Genomic DNA, 21,805 nt, shown 5'->3' on the forward strand with positions numbered 1-21,805 from the left:
CGCCAGGCCCTCAGCCCCCCATCCCATTGGACCAGATGAAACCTGGGGCGGAGCACGAATGCTGAGGAGCTGCCGCTTGCAGAACTCCTTTCCTGGAGACGAAGTGGGTGGAGCCGAGGAGGGGCTGAGGGAGGAGCCGGGGAGGGCTCCCAGAAGAGGGGATGGCCTTGGCAGCAGCGCTGCGCCCGCGACGGAGCGCGCCCCCGGCTTTGAATGAGCGGGCCTGGGACTAAACTCGCGGAGCGCGAGCTCGAGGAAGAGGCCGGCAGCGCGCGCGTGCCTCGTGAGCGCGCGCGGCCCACGGCAGCTCAGAGTCTCCTCCGGGCGGGAGGGGGAGGGGCAGGTGAGTGTGTTCGGCTTGCGCGCGCCCGCGAGGGGCCTCCTCTCCCCACTCCCGCCCCGACCCCGGCCCGGCCCCGATCCGGCCCTGGTCTCTGCCGCCGCTGTGGCTACTGTCTGCCCTTGCTGCAGCCCTGCGCCCTGCCCGCACTGCCCGCTCTCTTGCTGTCCTCGTCGCCCCCTCTCCCGACCGGCCTACCCCACGCACAGCCGCCGCTCGGGTACTGTTTCCGGGTCACGGTGACCTGGGGTGAGCAGAGCGCGACCCGCGCGGGGTCGACGAGGAGCCCTCGCCACAGCGCGCTCACGCTGGGGAACCGGGCCTGCGGGCACCTGCGCGGTCCAGCCCGGCTGTCCCCGTCCCCCTGGCTCCGCGGCAGGGACACTACGTCTTCGCCCCCCTGCGGCCTCGCGCCCCTGCGGCGACCCCCGAACCCAAGTACCCCAAGAGGCGCCCACCTCCTGCGGCTCGGCCCGCTCACGTGACGCCGCGCCGGCGCAGGATGGGGCGGAAACGCTCCGGGCGCCGCGCTCGTCCGTGCAGTGGGTATGATTTTTTTTCCCCCTCAACCCATTTGAAGTGGGTAGTCTGAAATCAAACAGTTTTGGTTACGAAACTCAGAGTTTACTCGTCCAGGAGACCTTCCCCGACTCGGTAACAGTCTGAGGTCCCCAGACGGAAAAAGAAAAATGTTAACGTATTATAGCCAGGCTCTCAAATTCTCCTGATTGTGCTGCTTTCCACTTGCTGCTGTTGCACTTTTGATTTTCATGTTTGGGAGAAAATCCAGGTAAATGTTAGGTTTGGGCTTTGTGATCTTTAACCCACTTCAGAGAGTTACCGATTTAATGGGAAGATAGTCTACAAGATTATATGGTTTTTCAAGTGTTGATGTGAAAAATTTCAGCAGCACAGTTTGAGAAACGCAGCGCACATTTGCTCAAGTGTGTACCAATTTGAACTGATACAGATTCTAGATCCTCCTTTATAGGATCTTGAGCAGTTTCCTGAAAATTACAAAAGGATATCTTTAATCGCCGTTTCTAATGGATTGTTATTTTTTAAAATGTAGAAAAATCTTTGTATATTGACATAGCTGGGCCCTGTTCCTGTTCATATCTTAGAGATATCATTTCTCAAAATCCCTGAAAGCGGATTGCTTCACAGTCCTGAACTTTATTTCAAGTTTCTGTATTTTCCTAGAAACTATAAAGAAAACTGTAATTTTGCAACTAGTACTTTAGTATTGCGAATTTCTAAAAAAGTACTTTAAAGTATCCAAAGAGTAAACCTTAGATACATACTTATCAAATTGGTGATCCATAGGGCATTTCAAAAATACTGGACGATGTGTATAAATTAAAAGGTTTCTGAGGTGCAATAACATGTGAGAGCTTGGGTTTAAGGTCAGTGTCTGAATCCTGGATGAACGAATCTGTGTGACTCAATCATCAGTCAGCTTCATCTGTTAAATGGGCATAGTGACTTCTTGGCTTTTCTTGGGTTTAAAGTGAAGTGATAAAACCTAAGTCCTGAAGTAAATGCTCAGGGGATGTTAATTTCCCTTCATTCCAAAAATGTTTTGAGCATAGGTGCAATAAGTACTCTGTCCCAGGCATTAGATAAGACCTAGAAATACTAAACTGAGCAACACTGGTTGGGTCCTGACCCCCGAAGTCACTTGCATTTGGTGAGGAATTAGTATATATACAAACTTACGATATTTAGTCGGTTAAGGAGGTTCACTGTGCTGGTTTGAGGATGTTTCCTGGAAATCTAGTGTGGTGTCTGTAACATAATTGCTAATATATATTCATTTTATTGAATTGGAACATGCATGTGGGCTCTGAAGAAGAAGAATGTCTGCAGATCAATGTAAGTGTTAACATGGAAAGTGTTTCTTGATAGGCAGGTTGATTGTCTTTGCCCCTTTTGTTGTAGCTGGTTAGGAATTTTACCTTGAAAATTATCATCTCTTTACTAAACTACAAAAAGTTCATTATTAGTGAGGTCTTCTTCTCTTTTGAATTAAATCCATGAAGGTTTGAAGCCAAGTCACTAGGGGTGGCAGTGTGGGAATCCTTGCTTATCTGCGCGTCAGTGCTGTGAAATGAGGACAGTGGTGTTGTTCTCCTAAGATGGTTTTGTGGCCTAAGCAACCTGATTTTTGGTTTATGAAATGGCCAGTAATGGCGCCTGTTTCTTAATCCCAACTCGAATTTTCTGCAGAATGAACATATTCTTAATTTGTAGGGAGGTAATTCTGTTCTGTAGTCAGTAGTAGTCTCTTTTCTTTTTCATTTTGAGGTGCTGGGAATTGGGTCCAAGGCCTTCACCCTAAGCTACATTCCTAACACCACCCCGTCCTTTTTTGGAGGCTGTCTTGCTAAGTTGCCAAGTTGCTTGACCAGGTTGAGATCACACTTGGATCCTCCTGCCTCAGCCTCACAAAATGCTGAGATTATAGGTATACACCACCGTGCCTAACTTGGTTTTGTTTTTCTTTTGGAAAAAACTGATCTTTATTTCCAGTTGCTGTTGGAGTCCTTCATGTTGACAAACACTTACTGCATAATAACAACAACCAACCTTGGTTACTTGGTAACCATGGCTTTGGTTTCCAAGGCTCTAAGTGAAGTTTGTTCCGAGTTTTTCATACCTGTATATCCTGGGATGGTCCTACCTCCATTCCCTAAATACTGCCATTTTCTTTCTGAGTGTTCTGCTAGAGTGTCTTTTCCCTTTCCCCCCATGAGTCACGTGCTGCAAGTCTCTTTTTAAAATAATTTTATGAAAATTTATGCTAAATTTTCATTTGGGTACATTTCCTTTTCTCTTGGTTGAGGTTGTATTCTTGACAAATCAGCTTGAAATAAAGCTCTTATGTAAATTACCATCTTAACTCTACACATAACAAAGCAATCAAATGTTTCATTCTGGTTTTACTACTTAGCAGAAGGTGGCAGGCAGGTAAATACAGTCCCAGTCCGTAAGAGGAAGACTGCAGGGCAGTAAGCCATATAAAATAGCATGGTGCAAAGTCTAAAATGCAAGGTTCTCAGTGAGAGAAAGAGACTGGAGGTAAGCAGACTTTACGTTAATTCAGCAAGACATAAAAGTTTATTCTAGTCAGATTGCAGTGGAACTAGGAAAGCATATGGATAATACTGGGAAATTGAATAATGTCTTTTAAGCAGTTTGGGAATAAACTGAGAAGGAGTTGGTGTTGCTACATTCTTTGAACCTGAGTAAACGACTGACTGGGGATGCATTTGACAGCAGTATTTAAATTACTTGAACAGCACAGTTCATAATTTCTCCTGGTCACCTTTTCAAGCAGGACACCACCTCTAGGCAAAGGTGTTTAGTAAGTTACTCAGCTTAGGGGACACACACTTCCAGACGTACAGAAATGCATGAGCACTGCTAAGGAACCCTTGGAAACTCTACTGTTACATTTTTAATACAGTAATCTATAAGTGCTTGTCAACCCTGGAAAAAGAAATGACCAGCTGTACTTTGGGGCTTTAGGAGGGAACTGGCGGCAGTGACTCTACAGAACAATCACTACCAAGTATCTGGAGAATTAATTATGTTTTCCGTTTTTTGGTTTTGTGTGTATTTGAACTTTTATTTTGAGGTAGTACAGTTTGTATAGTAGGATATATGATGTTATTACATCGGGACCAAGGTATACAGATCTTAGTTTCCTAATGTTTCCATACCCTTTCTCCAGAGGTAATCACTGTTTTTTGCTGTTTAATTTTTAATCCACTTAATGTAAGTTAAGTTGAGGGAAAAAGAATTTTGTTCTGCTTTAATTCCCATGTAATTATTTTAAAACAGCATGTTGTTAGTAGAGTGACACTATATTTATCCAGATCTATCTATCTATCTATCTATCTATTTTTTTTTCTTGGTTTTATGAGACAGGGTCTCACTACATAGTTCAGACTGGCGTCAAACTTGCATGATCCTCCTGCTTCAGCCTCCTGAGTGCTGGAATTACTTGTGTGCCACCACGCCTGGCTTCCAGATCAACTTTAAATCTTTGTTATGTTTATAAAAGTTATTGCTTATCTTGCACACATAGTAATTTTTAAAAAAACTAATTAGCATTTAAATCTTGAGAAGGAATGCATAACTGTTTAGTGAAAGTTACCTGATAGTTATTAAGTTGGGTTTTAGTAAATACGTATAGAATGCAACTCCATATATTTAGCTTTTCTGTTTTGAAAAAAAAGTTAGTGTCACATTTTTCAGTGCCCTTTTTAGCTTTTAGGAATCACTGCTTTATGTACTATTAACCAATTTGTTTTTCTAAAGGTGTTCATGGGCTGGGAGACCAATGAATTTTAGTCGTCACCTCATTACTAGTTTCTTCACTTTCGGCAGCTCAGTTAACGTCAGTGTATTTTGTTTCCTCATTTAGAAAATTTAGAAATTGGACAATGTATTATCAAATTATTCCAACCCAGAAGTCATGATTCAGTAATTTTCCTCCTTGGACAAGTAAAAGAAAAAAGGCTAAAACTTGAAATCCTTTTTTAGAAACACTCCTGTGAGTGTGTGTATCCCCGTGTGATTTTTTGTAAGTTTATGTTCCGTTCTACCTCCTAAATTGGAAAAATGACCATCTCTCGTGGATTACTGTATTTTCTTTTCTTTTTCCTTCTTGACTGAAAGGGAGAATTCATGATTACTTAATATATGCAACTTTAACTTTGCCAAAATTCATTTTAGGGAATTTTAAAATAAATATACAAGGTGATTGAAAAGTATAGTGAATGTTTAACTTTTTAAAAATTTATTACAGTAAAAGTTACATTGCTATTAAACCCTGGAGCACCGTCACTTTGAGCCCACGCATCCTACCATTCTTGTCATTTCTGAGGAGGAACTGGTCGGACTGCTGGTCGCACTGTTGAGGCTGCCTCAGTTCTCTCAATTAATTAAAATGTTTTATTTTCAGTGTCGTTTTGACTTTGGAGAACAGCCAGAGTCACGCAGTGCCAGGTCCAGTGAGTAAGAGTGAGAACACGCTGTGCACTGTGTTCTTGGGAGCCCGCCTGTGTGCTGCTGTCACTCGGCAGCCCCCACCGAAGTGTTTGTCACATCTGTAAGGACACAGAGAGGACTTCAGGGATGCTTCACAAAGTGACAGGAGTGCTGGGCCCAGGGCGAGCGAAGAGGGGAGAATTTTTTTTTTTTTTCGGTCTTTTTCTTTTTTTATTAGTACCGGGGATCGAACTCATGACTGCCTGCTTGCAAGGCAGGCGCTTATGCCGCTGAACTAAATCCCCAGCCCCGAGGGGGGGAGGATTTTGAGGAAGATTAACAGCAATAATGTTCTCTGCTTTCTTTAAATTTTCTCTGTATATTTCGATCATACCTAGTGACACTAAAGTAGTATATACTATAATATGATATTGGTGACTGAAATGTGTGAAAAAAGGTGGAAACGTGAACAAATTTAAAAGGTTAGCAAAATTATACCTGTTTTAACATTTTTGAGAATCTTTTTATTCATATCATTACTATGTCTTTAGTTCTTAATTCCTGTACCACTTGTTTTATATAAAAATATGTCTCTTAATCATCGGAGGTATTTTGAGTATGCTCTTTAAGGACTCAGATGCTGGAATGGATTCCCTGGGTTCAAAGCCCCTTCTGAAACTTAACAGCTCCATGTCGTTGGGCAGCTTTCTTAACTCCTCTGGACCTTGGTTCTCTCACCTGAGATAAGGATTAGATAATACTTTCCTCACATCCTTCACGGGGTGTTAAGAACATTAAATGAGCTGTTACATGTAAAGGATTAACAAGAATGCTTGCTGGGAAGTAGCTCTTATAGGGTATTGAAATGGCTATTGTGAAATCAGAGTTGTGATCCTAGAGAAGTTTGGAAATACATTTGTTACTAATATTTGTTACTTTCCCCATGGAAATTAGGTCTCTAAAAAGGTTTCTAATCAGCACAACCTATTGATGGTATACAAGACTTCTTTCAGAATTTGAGTCAGAATCAGAAATTTTTTTTTTGGTACCAGGCATTGAACTCATGACCTTGTGCTTGCCAGGCAGGTGCTTGTGATACTGAGCTAAAGCCCTGACCCTGGAATTGTTTTCTTTTTTGTTTTTAATCCCCCGCCCCTGGAATTTTTTCTGACTTAAGCTACACAATGTTCAAAAGTGTCTCCATGTAGTTTAGTTTTGATGGCTACATAGATACCTGTGAAATTAGCATCACTTTAAAAATGTAGGTGTACTGCTTCTTGGGGTGGCACAAGCCTAGGATCCCAGATATTGGAGCAACGGGGACATAAGCATGGCAAGTTGCAGACTTGCCTGAAAGACATAGCAAGACGCTGTCTGTCTCAGAATTAAAAACAGGCTTGGTTAGAGCTCTTGTCTGGCATCCAAGAGTCCTACAGAAAATGAACTAAAAATTTTGTCTTTATGTGCGTATCTATTATCTCCAGAAGTTTTCTCATATTCCTTAGTAAGCCTTCCTTTCCACATCCGCGTTCCCCATCCCAAGAAACCACTCTGCTTTGTCACTATGTATTTGTTTACATTTTCTATAGGTCTTTAAAATACAGAATCATATAGGAAGTCCTGCTTCTTTCATTCCGTATAATTACTGTGAGTTACATCTGTGCTATTCCTTGTAACAATAGTTCATTTCTTTTATTACTGAGTACCATTCCAGTGTATATATCTGTATTCATCACAGTTTGTTTACCCATTCACCTTTTGATGCACATTTGCTTATTTGCATTCTGAAGCTGTTTGGATGGCTGCATGCTTTCATTTATTTTGGGTAGATTCTGAGGAGTAGAATGCCCAGGTAATGTGGTAGACGTTTATTTAACTTTGTAAGAAATTAACTGTTTTCCAAAGTGATTGTACCATTTTACATTCCCAGATGTATAGTAGTTCTAACTGCTCTGCATGCTTGCCGGTATTTGGTGTGACCATTATTTTTAGTTTGATCCTTTCTAGTAAGTGTGTAATAGTTTGTAACTGTGGCTTTAATTTGCATTTTAATGATGCTTACTGATGCTGGCCATCATTTAATATACTTACGTAAAAATAAAATTATTTTTTCCTAACCCAGGGTCATGTCGGTTTTCTTCTTTTTTAAGAAGTGGTAAAGTTTCAAATTTTACATTGTATGTAGTAGCTATTTTGAATTACCTTTTGCGGCTGCTGTGAGATATGATTGAAGTTTTTTGTTGTTGTTTACATGTTGATCCCAGTTTTTCCAGCAATGTTTGTTGGAAAAGACTATCACTTTTTCTGAGCTGTATATGCATGTTTGTCAGTTTAAGTTGTTCTTATGAGTGTGGGTCTATTTTTGTACTTCCCTTTAATCTAATTGTATATATTCACTCAAATAGTACATGGCTTTGATTACTGTGGCTTAATAACAAGTCTTGAAATCAGGCAGTGTTAGCCCATCTGCTTCGTTCTCTTTTAGTGTTTTGGTATGTATGTTCTTTGCATTTCCATTAGTTTTAGGTTAACCCCTCAAGTTTTAGAAAGTAAGCCTGCTGAGGTTTTGGTGGCAGTTGTATTGAATCTATAGCTCAACTCAGGAGGCTTAATATTGTAACAGTATTGAGTGTTCTAGCCCTGTAAAAGTCTTTTTAAGGGAATACAGGTCTTTTACATTTTTCTCATCAATATTTGGTAGTTTTCAGCATACACATCTTCCGTTAGATTTCATAAGATTGGATTTATGCTTGGCTATCCTATTTTTGAGGCTCAACTTTGTGTTTCAGTTTTTGATTGTTGTTAACCTATCAAAATGCAATTGATTGTACACTGCACTGAATTTTACACATGGGCAAGCAGTTTTACTTCTTCCTTTCCAATCTGCATTTATTTTCCTTTGTTTTGCTTAATTGTTGGTCAGAACCTGCCCTCCAGTGTTGAGCAGAAGTGGTAAAAGCAAAGGCGTTTGTGTCACATTCATGATCTTAATGGAGGTACTAGACGGTTTTCATTGTTCTTGGTCAGACTGAGAAAGTTCCCTTCTGTTTTTATCAAGAATAGATACTGAATTCGTCAAAGTTGTTTTCTTTATACTGAGATGCTTAGCATGTTTTTTTCCAGTGTACTAATACAGTGAATCACAATTGACTTTTGAATGTGACATCTGGCCTCCATTCTGTTTTCTGCTGTTTTCTCCTGTTTTTCTCCTGTTTTCTGCTGTTTTCTCCTGTTTTCTGCTGCCTGTTCTGTTGAGTAGCTTTTCATCCCCTTTGTTAGCTAATTGATTGTGGCCACATCCTACGAGAGGGTATTATTTGACCATTAAGAGTACGTCCAGGTGTCAGTATTTCATTGAATAGAGCCCCCAGATTTGTGAGTCACTGGAGTTCAATAAACTTTGTGGTTGCTTTAAACTTGTTAGTTATGTGACTTTGAACAAGTTGACTTACGTCAATTTTCCTATCTATGAAATGGGTATAGTAAAATCTAGCTATAGATTAAGAAGGTCTAAGTACTTTGAACAGTGCTGTTTTCATAAGATTCAGACTTCAAAATGTATAAAAAGACTTATTTTATACTGTTTTGATTTTTAAAAATTGTTTTTATTAGATAATATAAGCAATTTTCAAAAACCACTTAGAATGAAAAGAGTTTACTCCTCACAACTACTGAAAATGCTTTAAAATCTAGTTTTTGCCATGATTTGCATTTTCTAAAAAGTAACTGGTTGTGATTTATAGAGAAAAATAAAAATGTGATTTTTTCAGTTGCATAAGGACTTTTGAGTTTTACTTAAGAACAAAAATACGGCTTATGAAAGCAGTCTGACGCATTGATCTTTGTGTGCCTTTCCACAGGTTTTGATTCCCATCATGGCCATCACTCAGTTTCGGTTATTTAAAGTTTGTACCTGCCTGGCAACAGTGTTCTCATTTCTGAAGAGGTTAATATGCAGGTAAGTAAGTTTTATTGCAAGCTGAAATTTTATTTCCTCATTGGTTCTAGGTTCTTTCAAAACTTCAAAAAAGGCAAAAGACATACTGTTTAAGTTCCTGATTATAATATTTAGTCATAAATAGTTTTGAAATTTTTTTTTCTCTAGTTCAGATTTAGAAGGTAAAAGTTCATTTTTGTGTTTTCAAATGACATGCTAAATACTGCAGAATTTCAAAAATAAACAAAGCTGATTTTTATTACAGTCTTCCCACAGTTTTTATGCATTGTTTCATTATTGGAATATACTAAGGTGGCTATGTGAAGTTAGGCATAAGTATCTGTCTAAACTCGCATATGAATGTTACATTTATTTTAAGAACTTTAACAGAGAAGCCTTACAGAACAGATCATTTCTGAAGGAACATCCCAGAATAGGTAGGTAGTCCAGAGCCGGTAGTTAACCTCGGTAGATTATCTGTAGATTGCAGTTTCTTCAGTCTTATCAGATCACTGTATCCCTAGAGCCGTGACTTAGGACTTGTGCACTCAGGTGCCTCCGGGTGTCCTGTGACACGTAGGGCTGCCATAGAGATTTCAAGTTTTCCAGTGGTAGTCAACATCTGTTGAACATTGCAGACTCCTAACTCAAGAGTATTTCACATTTTCAGCACTAGATCCTGCAGCATTCCTTACCATGGAAGGTTCTTACTGCTTGAGATGAGTTTTGGATTAGTTGTATTTTTATGACATGGATGAACTAGAGATGATCATTAGAAGAAAATTCAAGAAAGAAGTGAAAAATTTAAGTGGTTGCCTGGAAATTACCCAGGAGGATAGGATTTGAGACATAGAAAAAATGGTGAACTAAGTGTTGAAGTCATCAGAGAAAAAATGACCAGAAGTTCACTGGGTCAAGTAGGATAAAAGAGAGTATTAATTGCCAGAAATACAAAGATTAAAAGAAGCATTGTGTTAATAGTGGATGTGAACTGTAAATGTTTGCCTTTCTAAAATTCTGCTCAATGTGAATTGGTTTTAGAATAAGAAATTTTACTTGATTTTAAAATATTAAGGACTTTCCTATCTTCACTATACGTTTCTGAACTACCATTTCTTGAATGTCTTGCTGTGTAGCGGGCCTTGTGTAGGTAGTTTACATGTGTTTACAGTCACCTTACAAAAGTAAGTTTGAATACTGGTATTTTATAGCTGGGGTTATTAAAGCTGAGAGATTAGGTAATTCTCACTAGATTCAGGAGAACTAACATTGAATACCATGGTTGACATAGATTCTACCATCCATGCTCTTAAAAACTGAGTGTAGTTGACCATGATTAATATCCTTTTTTTCTCGTAATCCTTAAAAATCAGTTTAAAGCAGTGATTTTAGACTTTTTAAATAGGTTAATAGCTGGGCTTAGCAAGAATCTAAGAAACGTAGTAAAGCGTGAAAAGCTAAGCACCGTGGGTAGTGTTGTAGAGATGCCCAGAGCTTTCCCTGCAGAACACGTAGCGCTCCAAGGAGTACAATTTGAAACAGCCATGCATTTTTTGTTTGTGACTTTGTATTTTTCTTTAGTTTGTCTGTAATTCCAAGCCTCAACAAGAAGCATCAATATGGTTCTGTCCAAGACTTTAATGACGCTAAGTCTGGATTCATACTTTTTCAGTATAGCTTAATTATCAAAGTCGGTAATGAGTTGGAAGCCTGAAAAATACTGTTCATAATTTTTTACTCATGCTTATTTTGATAGTTCTTGAAATAAATTATTTCACGCTTGTTTTAGGTCTGGCAGAGGAAGGAAGTTAAGTGGAGATCAAATTACATTGCCAACTACTGTCGATTACTCATCAGTTCCTAAGCAGGTAATTTTTTTTGTTTTGTTTTGAAAAATTCAGTATGTATTTCAGAACAGTATTTTTCAAACTGGATTGCATATTATTAGTGACAAAATGAATTTTGTAGTCAGGATTTTTGTTACGTTTTTCAGTTGTTATCGTTATCTTGACTCAGCTGATATTTTCTGTTTTTTCCCTGTGGTTTCAAGTGTTTGCTATTCTTTTTGGAGCACTTTTATATTTAGAAATCGTAGATAATTCCAACATTTATTATCATCCAGGGATTGGCATCTGTTTATTTCCATGTGATTAAGATTTGTTGGCTCTGTATATGCTGAATAATTCTAGTTTGTTTCATGAGCATTATGTATATTATGTTTTGAGACGTTGCTATATTAAAATGCTACAGAGAAAATTGATGTTTTTTGATCTATTTTTATCAAACAGCCAATATAGGTAGGCGGAAACTCTAGTTATGGGCTAAAGTTCTAATGTCAGTTCAGTTCCCAAAGCATTTGCTTTTGTTTTGCTTTTTAAGTTTTGAGAAAATGGTCAGTGCAGAACAAAATAGAAGAGAATAGAATATATCAGAACATGTAACCCACAGTAAAAGTATTTTTTAAACTTTCAATTTAGTTTTGATGTGTGATTTGAAATGTATGTTTTTCTGGGAATGAAAGTTTGCAGTCAGTAGTATTTTTTTTTTTCTTTTTATTGGTACTGGGGATTGAACTCACGACCACCTGCTTGCAAGGCAGGTACTTATGCCTCTAAGCTAAATCCCCAGCCCAAAGTCAGTAGTATTTTAGAAAGCCCATTTTTCTAATAGTTGCCAACTCTGTTGATCAATTAAATTTAGACAGATGTGGAGGAGTGGACGTCCTGGGATGAAGATGCTCCCACGAGCGTGAAGATAGAAGGGGGCAATGGAAATGTGGCCGCGCAGCAGAACGCCTTAGAGCAGCTGGAACCTGACTACTTTAAGGACATGACACCCACTATAAGGAAGACTCAGAAAGTAGGTTGGAGATGGGGCTGCTGAGGATTAAACTCTTCAAATTCCAATATGATTATTACTTAGTAGAAAGTCTATTTGTGTTTATTACTTTGTTTTGTCTTGTTACAAATTTTTATATGCTATATATAATTTAAATATAATACATAATTTTTATATTCAGGTAGCCTAGATAGATCTATTAAATTATATCCCCCGTCCTTCAACATTACGGCTGAGCATTGATTGAAATCAGTCGTATCTTAGATTCTGGGCTGCAGGCTGTGTGTGAGAGACTGAGTTGAGTACATAACAGTTCTAACAAGTTGACAATTTGGTGATGTCTGGAAACTGGAAGGAAAATCTCATTGTTTATAACCATTATAAACGTGGTGCAGGCTCTGAGAACCTGGCGTTCGCATTAACCATCTTGCTTTATTTAATCTCTTCTGAGTTGAATGCAGAGGGTCTCTTTAGAGGTACAGGAAGTTACTGGGAAAAATTCAGTAGCTGAGTACTTTACTTTGTATCCAAATAGCTTGTGTACTTTTTAAAAATCAAACAGTATAGAAGTACAGATGGAAGCATGACCGACTTGTGTCCCTTCCACTCAGTGACTTTTTCTGTTGGGGTTTTTCTAGTGCTTGTCAGAGTATCTCTGTAATACACATAATGTTTCCACCTGTTGATTTATGAGTCATAGACACTGTCCAATGATGTGCTAGGATAAGTGAAGATTTATTTCACAATACCCTTAACTGCCTTCCAACTTCTTTGCATAATGTTACTTTTACCTGCTCTATTTCAGAGAAACACAGTGCTTCATTTGTTATTCTGTCAAACAGGGAAAATATTTCTTACATGTATATACTTTATAAAATGAGGAATTATTTCATACTTCATAATAAGTTCCTTACCCTCCTCTGTGCTAGTCAATTTCAGCTATACATTTATTTTTGCATTACCAAGATTGATAATATTTATATTCCATTTCATTGAATTGTCCAGATTTCTTAATACTAAGAGGTATTGTGTGCTTTTCAGATATCCTTTAAGTTTCTTAGTAGATGAATACCTGTGTTGTGGAAGTGTATTGCTGTTTTCGGTAGAAATTTAGAATATCTTAGTAGTGTGTAGTGTCTTTCTAACTTATGATGGAAATACCTTTAATAAAGATTACAAAATATTAAGCAAAATATTCTAATACTAGTGGCATGAAAGAATTACTTGTAGATATCACAGTTATTTATTTAAAGTTAGTTGTTTAGCTGTTTGTGGTGCACACACCTATAATCCCTGCAATCAGGAGGCTGAGGCAGGAGAATCATATCAAGTTTGAGGCCAGCCTGGGCTACAAAGTTGAGTATAAGGCCACCCTAAACTATACACGTAAGCCCTGTCTCAAAAATAAGAAATAAATAAAATAAATTAGTTATTTAATAACTAAAAGTACCTAATTGAATTTAGGGATCTAAGAAAAGTAAGAAGAAATGATAAACTACAATATACATTTTTTTTTCTAAAAGTTCAGTACACTTCTTAAGTATGAAATTGATTTGTGTGACAGTTTTTTGGAAATATTGGTTCTTTGTACAGACTATTTTTGTTCTTGTTTTTACATTGTACATTTTGAAAAGAATGCATATTTTAAGTCATCATAAAATGCAATAGTCAGTTGTTTCTTTTTATATAGCTTAGTGTAAAATAGCCCTTTAATCCTACTTCAACTGATCTTTCAGATTGTTATTAAGAAGAGAGAGCCATTAAATTTTGGCATTCCAGATGGTAGCACAGGTTTCTCCAGTAGATTAGCAGCTACACAAGATATGCCTTTTATTCATCAATCGGTAAGTATTTAACGGGGTATAGGTAATATAAAGGTTTGGTTTTCTTTTTTTTTTAAAGAAAGGAAAAAACTAAATGAATTGAACATTATGTTTCTGGCAGTTTGAAGCATGTTTAGCAGTTTGCAAGAAGTCAGCCTGGAATTGTACCAGTGCTGACATTTTATGAGATTGTAAATTACGTCAGATACTAAGATCAGGAATTCATAGTACACAAGAAAGAGAGAAAATGTGCTATTTAAAAAGTAAGAGCTGGGAAAGATAACCCCTAACATAACTAACCTTCATGTTAACAGCCAGTGCGACTGTGCTTCTCTGTCCGTTGTTCCGTTCCAGCAGTGCTGGAAGTCAGGCCCTGCAGGCACGGCCAGTGCTCTCGCTGGTTCCGTCTCTAGCCCAGCAGCGTGTTAGTTTTAAGTGATACTTTTGTTCTCTCATAGAGTATTTTTACATTCAAAGTATGATTTGATTTAAAGTGTATTTGACTTAAAAGGAAGTTCTTTAAAGCTTAAAAGTACTGAACAAAGGAGACCAAAGTTGTCAGCCTTAGGAACACAGCAGAGTCAGCTGTGGAGTTTTTCCAAACAGGCACCGCTGGATGTGCTGGCACGTGCGTGCAGTCCCAGCACTGTGGAGGCCGAGGCAAGAAGGCCAGGAGTTTAAGCCCAGCCTAGACATTTCAGTGATTCACGGAGATCTTGTCTCAAAGGTAAAGCTACAAAAAGGTGCTTCCAAGGTAGCTCAGGACTATTAAGTCTGACTTCAGTTGCTAACACCAGAAAACAAAACGAAATCAGCCCCTCAACAGACACCTAGACTGTTCCTCAGACCAGAGCTTAAGCAGACTTTAATTTTATTATTTATTGTGTAGCCACCCCAAATTTAGTGATTTTAAACACTGCAAACATTTATCATCTCATAGTTTCTATCTGTCTGAAACCCAGGGCCACTAAATTGGGTGGTTTTGGCTTAGAGTGCCCAGGGCTTGACTGTGGCTTGACCCACACTGGCAAGATCTTGGAAGTTGACTCGCTCCCATGACCAGCAGATTCCTGCTGGTGATTGGCACAAAGCCTCAGTTCCTTGCCATGGACCTGTGCATGGGACTGTTGAACCTCCTTGTGGTGTAACTGCTGGCTTTCCCAAAACAGGAGACCCGGAGAGAGCAGCTAGGTCATGAGACAGGGTGACACACAAGGCATTCTTCGGACGCGGCCTTACAAGTGGTGCTTTGTCACTGTCATCTGACATTAGAAAGCAGTCACTAATTCCAGGCCACATGAAGGGAAGCTGGATGAAGCTACACTTTTTAAAGGAAGGAAAGTTAAGTAGTTTGGGGGCATATTTTTAAATCACCATATTTATCTGTCCTATGAATCTTATTTACGTTTTTTAAACTGCACAGATGCTTCTGAGACTTTTCCTTGGGAGGTCCACGTTCATGCATGTTTTGAACTCACTGCTCAAAAACCCTTCCCAGTAATGCATTCCCTGTGCTAGGTGCTAGTAATACAGAGCAGAAAGGCAGGGTTCATAGCTCAAAACAGTGCATTCTGCTGAGGGAAGTATAATACTAAATAAAAGATCATACACCTAATTACAGGCTTTAATACCTCTTACGCAGTTACTTGATATTGTGAGCAACAATAACATTGTAGATACTTCTCCAAAACATCATACTTTTAAAATATTTCTTAGTTTTAAAATTTATTCCTGTACAATTTGTAGTAAAGCGATTGGGTCCTGCCCACAGAATTAGTAATGCTTAACTCCAGACTGTCACTGTAGTTGTAATATTGCTCATCATAAAGCTGTTAACACAGAGCCACTTACGGAGCTGGGCAGGGGTGAATGGAGTATGTGTGTTCAGTGCTATTTTAGCCTATTTTCCATACCAGCAGACAGCGTTCGGAGGGGCTCTGATTCCAAAAGAGAAAATGGTAATCAACTTCACGTCATTCTCTATACCAAAAATACTTTACCATTCATTCTATAATTAGACTCTTTAAAACCAAACTTTGTATTTTTCTTCTGAAATTCATTATTTGTATTGTAGGGGCTCCGTTTATACTAGTGATACTTCTTTTCTGTTACCTTTTATGTTTTATCAATTTGTTCTTGGCTTTATAATTTGTTTTAGATTTTTTTTTTGTCTTTTTTGTTTTTATCGGTACCAGAGATCGAACTCATGACTGCCTGCTTGCAAGGCAGGCGCTTATGCCGCTGAGCTAAATCCCCAGCCCCTGTTTTAGATATTCTTGATGGGCAGACGTTTTTATTCTTTATGTAGGCAAATCTGTGTGGAAGGCCATCTCCACTAAAGATGTGACTCTTTTAGTTTTAATACTCTTAGTAGTTTTAACTTTTTTTTATATTGAACTCTTATTTACATAACTGCCAAACACCTGAGTGGACAAATAGGTAACTGTTATAAATGGAAAATTTACAAATGAGGAATAGATAACCTGGTAACATGAAGAAAACTTTGATCTTACTAGTTATTAAAGAAATTCAAAGTAAGTCTTTGCAAATTAGCATAGATAAAATAAGGCCAATATCGGTATTGACAAAGACACAGATAAACAAGGCTTGTACCAACTTGTCAGGAGTGTAAATTGTTACAACATGTCAGTCTTTGATACTTGGTTTCATTTGCTTTAGTAATGCCTCTTTTCCTTGAGTTACCTCCTTTTAGAAATAAATACTAAAGGAGATTATCAGAAATACTTTTTTAAGAGAATGTTATTATATATGATCAGGGGAAGAAAAATCCTAAACATTTACATTGAGGGCTGTGTACTCAGAACAGTGCCTGGGCACACACTGGTGCCAGTTATTACGTTCACACCTGACTGTCCTACAGTGGCCATGTTCATTGGTTCTGGGGTGGAAAAAAATGATTATTTAGAGGTCTGGCTTGGGAAACAGTGAAAGACATTGACCAACCTGATGATGAGGTATCTAGGACAGGGAGAAGGAAGCATGAAGGAGAAATAATACTCCAACACAGATAAGCTTAGCAGACTTGCCCTGCCTGGGGGGGAGACTGGAAGTACCATTGAAGATATGCAAGTTACACGTGCTCAACTGAGGAGAAGGGTGCCGCTTTGGGAACTTCTCAGTGCGCATTGCAGTCAAGCATTCCTAGTTAGGTCTGGGACCAGTCAGTCTCTTTTTCTCCACTTCTCTGTCCCTGTCCTCTTCTGAAAGGAGACACGGGGAGAAAAATGTATTCTTGTCTGTTCCAAACTAAATAAGCAAAAATAGAAATTAAATATAAAAGCATACGCCCATAAAATGTGAGGGGAAAGGTGGACTTGCCCAGGACGGTAAGTCATGCATTATTCGGGAAACTGCAGTTCTAGGTACACCAGGAGCCAGATCGGTATTGCCTGTATTGGACATAGCAGGGAAGTTGAGAAACCCAAGGAGAGCGAGGGGTGCTCAGTTGTGTTTTTAAAGGTATTCTTGCCTGCTTTGTGGAGAAAGGAAGGTTCTGCTCTCTCACTTTTGCTTTGTTTTTCATTATAGTCTGAGTTGGGTGACTTGGATACCTGGCAAGAAAATACCAACGCTTGGGAAGAAGAGGAAGACGCGGCCTGGCAGGCAGAAGAAGTCCTGAGGTATGTGAGTGATGTTTACCTCGTCACCTGACAGAAGAACGAGCTTTGTTTCCTGCTGAGTTTAAGGTCAAGGAGGGCGGCTCTGCCAAATGTTATTCTTTATTTGTCAGGTGAAAGGTCATCATTTCCGTAGATACTGGGACTTGTTCTGTTTCTGAGGCTGCATATGCTGATTTATATGACTAAGAATAAAACATTGTCAGAATAAAAAATAATAACCTTATGGATGGCATGCAAAATCATGTTACACATATGTAAGTCATGATACATCCTATGGAAGGGAGCTGTCACTCTACTGTGTATTCTAGGGAAGCAGCTATAATTTTGTTCCATTTTCTCATTGTTTAGTATAGTGCCCATCACTGCATATTTGAATGAAAAGTAGTATAACTCTTTACATCTCTACGTACATCTTAATCGATGTATGTGAAAGCCCCGTGAAGCAAGTCATAAGCCTCAGAGAGGTAAATGTTACTCTGCAGGTTTTAAAGTTCATTTTCATTGATGGTTCTTTCTCTGTTTTTGTGAGCAATGAACTTAGTTCTTGCTATTTATACGTTAGGTCAAAGTAAAGAGAAAATTTATCTTGAAGAGCTTGTCACTATGATTACTGATGAAAACTCACATTTGTATGTCTTAAGTTATTTATGCATTTTTAAAAATGTGATATGATTTTTTATATTGTAAAAGTAAGGTGATTGTATAGAAAATTAATTATTTTATCTGTTTTTCCTTTTTGTATTTTGCTTTTTTGTCTTTGTTGGTAAATTATCATTGTTTTTAACAGCCAGCAGAGGGTGCAGTTAAGTAGCTGGAAATTATAGGTGATTTTTTTTTTCTTTTAATTTTTTCCTGTTTCAACTTTTTGTTTTGTTTTGAAAGTAAGTAAAGTTGTGAGAATTTGTAATATTTAATTCTTGTTAAAAATTATGAACTGCATTTATATTCAAGGAACATCAAAAAAAGGACACACTTTTTTAAAAAAATCATAGATACAGAAGTCAGTGTTTTAGAAAATTTTGGGCATTTAGTGAGTATTAGTGTCATTAGCCTCAAGGACAAAGGAAGGAAAGAGTTGTTTATTTTAAGTTAATAATCTCAATGACAATACCATAAAGTTTACACCATTAGCTTTCAAATATCTTAACACCAAGTGTACCAAAACCTTCTCTTTTGTCCTATTCTTTTGCTCCCTAAAAAAACAAAAATGAAAAAAAAAAATTTACATTAAAACATCTTGGGAGAGTGACATTGTTAGTCACCCACCGACACACTTCCTCCTGAGCAGGCACAGACCACGGATAAGGAAGCTTCCATCCGTGATTCACGTCCCAGAGTAGCGCTGAGCGTGGCTGAAGCACAGCCGTGTTTGTGTCACCTTACTCTCTCCTTCCGGTTGCCACTATAAATACTCCCGCACTATCACTGGTATTTTTAAAGGTAGCAGATTCTAGGACCTCAGCAAGGAGAGGCATAGATCTGGACAAATACATACATAAATATTGTCTTCAGTGAAATCTAAAGTTGTTCTTGTTCAGGAACATTTGTTGCTGAGTTTGTATTTCAGCTACTAACCAGGTCAAAGCTTGATTACTTTGTTTATAACCTAGCCAATCTTTTATAGTTTGTTTGTTTGTTTTTTGTCTCCTTTTGTGCTACTAAAGTTCTAGGGTTTTTTTGTGTGGAGCTTCTCCTCCAGATAGGCAGAGCTAGTTAAAAACTCAATTTTCTTTTGTTCTTTAGAAAGTTAGAGAATTGATGGCAAAAGTCAAAATGGTGCCAAAAATCAGTTTTTGTACTGGTTTAAAATTTTGGTCATCATACATAGCTGAGTACTCATTTATATTTGATTGAGAACCATGCTCTTCACACTAAGTTCTAACTCATACGAATGCTGCCCCGTAGGCCACTGCATGCGCCGCGTGCCACGTGGTGTTTCTTATCACATTCCCGGATGTGACCTTACTTCTCACTCAACTTTTTCACCATTTTACCTGTGTGATATTTTCTAAAAGGTGTTTTTAAAATTATTTTCTCACACCACAAAGATTCAGATTTAGGGCCAACTTCCATGCCTTCTCCTCTCTTCTGTTTCGACCCTGCAGTCCTGCCCCGCTCATATCACTAAGGGTAGGGAGGCTGTGGTCCGGACCGGTGGAGTTATGGCAGAGCTAAGAAGAAGACAGCGTGTCCCGAGAGTGGGGTTAGGAAGTCACCACACTCTAACGCTCAGTAGGTCTGGTCAGATGGTAACCCGTAAGGAGATTTCTAGCTTGTCGGTGGAAGCTGTCTTAAGTTTCCGAGTGTCTTATGCACAACTGTGTTCTTAACATCTTTTAGTTGATTGTTTTAACTATTTATAATAGGAAGTTTAACCCTCAATATCAAGCCTTTAATAATGGTATTCTCCCCACCCCCAAAGAAAACGCTGTGGTGCATGGAAATAGTGTTTAAGTGGAAGTAATCTGAAGGAAAGGTAAAACAGTGTGCTTTTAGGCGAATCACAAAGCCTTTAGATACCTGACTTTATGTATTTGTACAGTAGAGACAATACCTCCTCTGTTTGGTAGGTTAAGTTCTAAGGATTCACAGGAATGCTGTGTTTCAAAGTCTGAAATTTTCAAACCAGTGAGAAGATGTAAGACTTTAAATACTTACTTCTTGATAATAAAAAGACATTATTATGTCTTCCTGGAACTTTTTCACCATTTTACCTGTGTGGTATTTTCTAAAAGGTAATAAGCATGTTTCTTTTCAGGCAACAGAAAATAGCAGACAGAGAAAAGAGAGCAGCAGAACAACAAAGGAAGAAAATGGAAAAGGAAGCACAGAGGCTAATGAAGAAGGAACAAAACAAAATCGGTGTAAAACTTTCATAACAAATGTGCTTCCAATGTCATAGTGCCAGTAGGAGAAATCTGAGCTCCACAATCCACGTAACATTATATGGATGTAAGAGTTTTTTCAGGATACAAACACCCTGCTTGATTTTAATGCATTTATCAGGCCATCCAGGACACAAGGATTCTCCCACACCTTGAACTGTTAGCGACTGAGACTCAAAGGAACAAAAAAGACGTATGAGGCATTGTTTTCCTCAACATGCTCCAAATATCAGACAATGTTTGCGGTCAAGAAATTATTACAAATGGAATATACTGGTACCTCTTAAGCTAGTATTTCTAGCTAAATAAATGTGTATAATTTTATGGTGAAAAAGGACTCTGCTACCATCCTTTCCTTCAGTGTGCATAATTATAAAATAAATAATTTTAATATCCTTCTGTTTTCATGTCACCTGATCTAAAGTAGGTAAATTGTAGGTAGGGCTTTTACTTCCTTATTTTTGTTGTCAGAGGCTGGTGTTAGCATACATTTTCTCTAATCTGAATTGGCTTTGTTTGTTTGAAACGTTAAAGAATTTGATTTTGGTTTTCAAGAAAATGACATGAAATGCAATAATATTTATTATAAATATTTTTTACATCATTTTTTTTGAATGGTTGCATTGATATACATGTTTGTAACTTATTAGCATGTCTAAACATTGAAATTCAGCTAAAATGACAAATTTATTTTACATTATTATAACTTGTGAGTTTTAAGAACTAATAGGGGTAGGTTTTCCTTTTCAGTATAGATTTTAATATGTTATGTTACCCTTGAAGTACCTTAGATCTTCCTCGCCCTCAAAAGCCATTAACTTGCAAATACACAAAGCCTTCAGTTCTGATAATTTAAGCTTTCAAATGATTTCTATATCGGTTTTAAGTATCCGACATAATGGAGATTACCTGTGTTGTTGGCTAAGGTAACATTATTGATTCATTGAATTATAAAGAAAGAAAGGAATAACCATCTGTTACTCACTGTGTGGATTGGCTTGCCTTAAAGAAATATTTGAATACTGTGTTCATGTTGCCGGGTTGGGGGGGAATGATAAAAAACAGATTTGATAATTTAAAATCCCATTAATTTTTCTCTACAAATTACATTAAGCCTGATTTCCTGCAGTTTCAGAACTTTCAAAGATTTTTGACTTTATTAAAAGTTACTGTGTTTAAAAAAAAAGTTACTGTCTTGAGTTACCATTTTGTGCAGTTGTAAGATATCACAGATGCTGTATAGGCCAAACATTGCTAATATTGCTAATGTGATCTGGATTTGAGCCCCAGCCCTTATCCCTGGACTCTGTCCCCAGTCCTTCCTTATTTTTCATTTTGAGACA

General features: G+C 38.1%; 1 protein-coding gene across 4 annotated transcripts; it reads left to right on the forward strand.

Moving 5' to 3' along the window:
* Positions 1–137: 137 nt before the first annotated feature.
* Ebag9 (estrogen receptor binding site associated antigen 9) lies at positions 138–21,648 on the forward strand. Of its 4 annotated transcripts, none has more exons than XM_063257637.1 (7): positions 143–343; positions 9,199–9,296; positions 11,065–11,143; positions 11,976–12,134; positions 13,850–13,957; positions 17,486–17,577; positions 20,336–21,648. In XM_063257637.1, the coding sequence occupies exons 2-7, from the start codon at positions 9,214–9,216 to the stop codon at positions 20,454–20,456; spliced, it is 642 nt and encodes a 213-aa protein (XP_063113707.1). In that variant the 5' UTR covers positions 143–343; positions 9,199–9,213; the 3' UTR covers positions 20,457–21,648. The 4 variants fall into 4 exon arrangements, with proteins under 4 accessions (XP_063113708.1, XP_063113707.1, XP_003479896.1 ...); XM_003479848.5 differs by lacking the exon at positions 143–343 and adding an exon at positions 705–886; XM_013144082.2 differs by lacking the exon at positions 143–343 and adding an exon at positions 908–1,130.
* The last annotated feature ends 157 nt before the right edge of the window (positions 21,649–21,805 follow it).

This window comes from Cavia porcellus, unplaced genomic scaffold (assembly GCF_034190915.1).
Source record: "Cavia porcellus strain 051 isolate PalLab524CR breed Dunkin Hartley unplaced genomic scaffold, mCavPor4.1 scaffold_10, whole genome shotgun sequence".
In the NCBI taxonomy this organism is placed as follows: Eukaryota; Metazoa; Chordata; class Mammalia; order Rodentia; family Caviidae; genus Cavia; species Cavia porcellus.

What these genes read in the sequence shown, in the direction of transcription:
- Ebag9 (XM_063257637.1), top strand. Translation starts at nt 9,214, where the DNA reads ATGGCCATCACTCAGTTTCGGTTATTTAAAGTTTGTACCTGCCTGGCA. An exon ending in CTGAAGAGGTTAATATGCAG is followed by an intron (nt 9,297 to 11,064) that starts GTAAGTAAGTTT and finishes CGCTTGTTTTAG; the next exon opens with GTCTGGCAGAGGAAGGAAGT. An exon ending in TGCCTTTTATTCATCAATCG is followed by an intron (nt 13,958 to 17,485) that starts GTAAGTATTTAA and finishes TTTTCATTATAG; the next exon opens with TCTGAGTTGGGTGACTTGGA.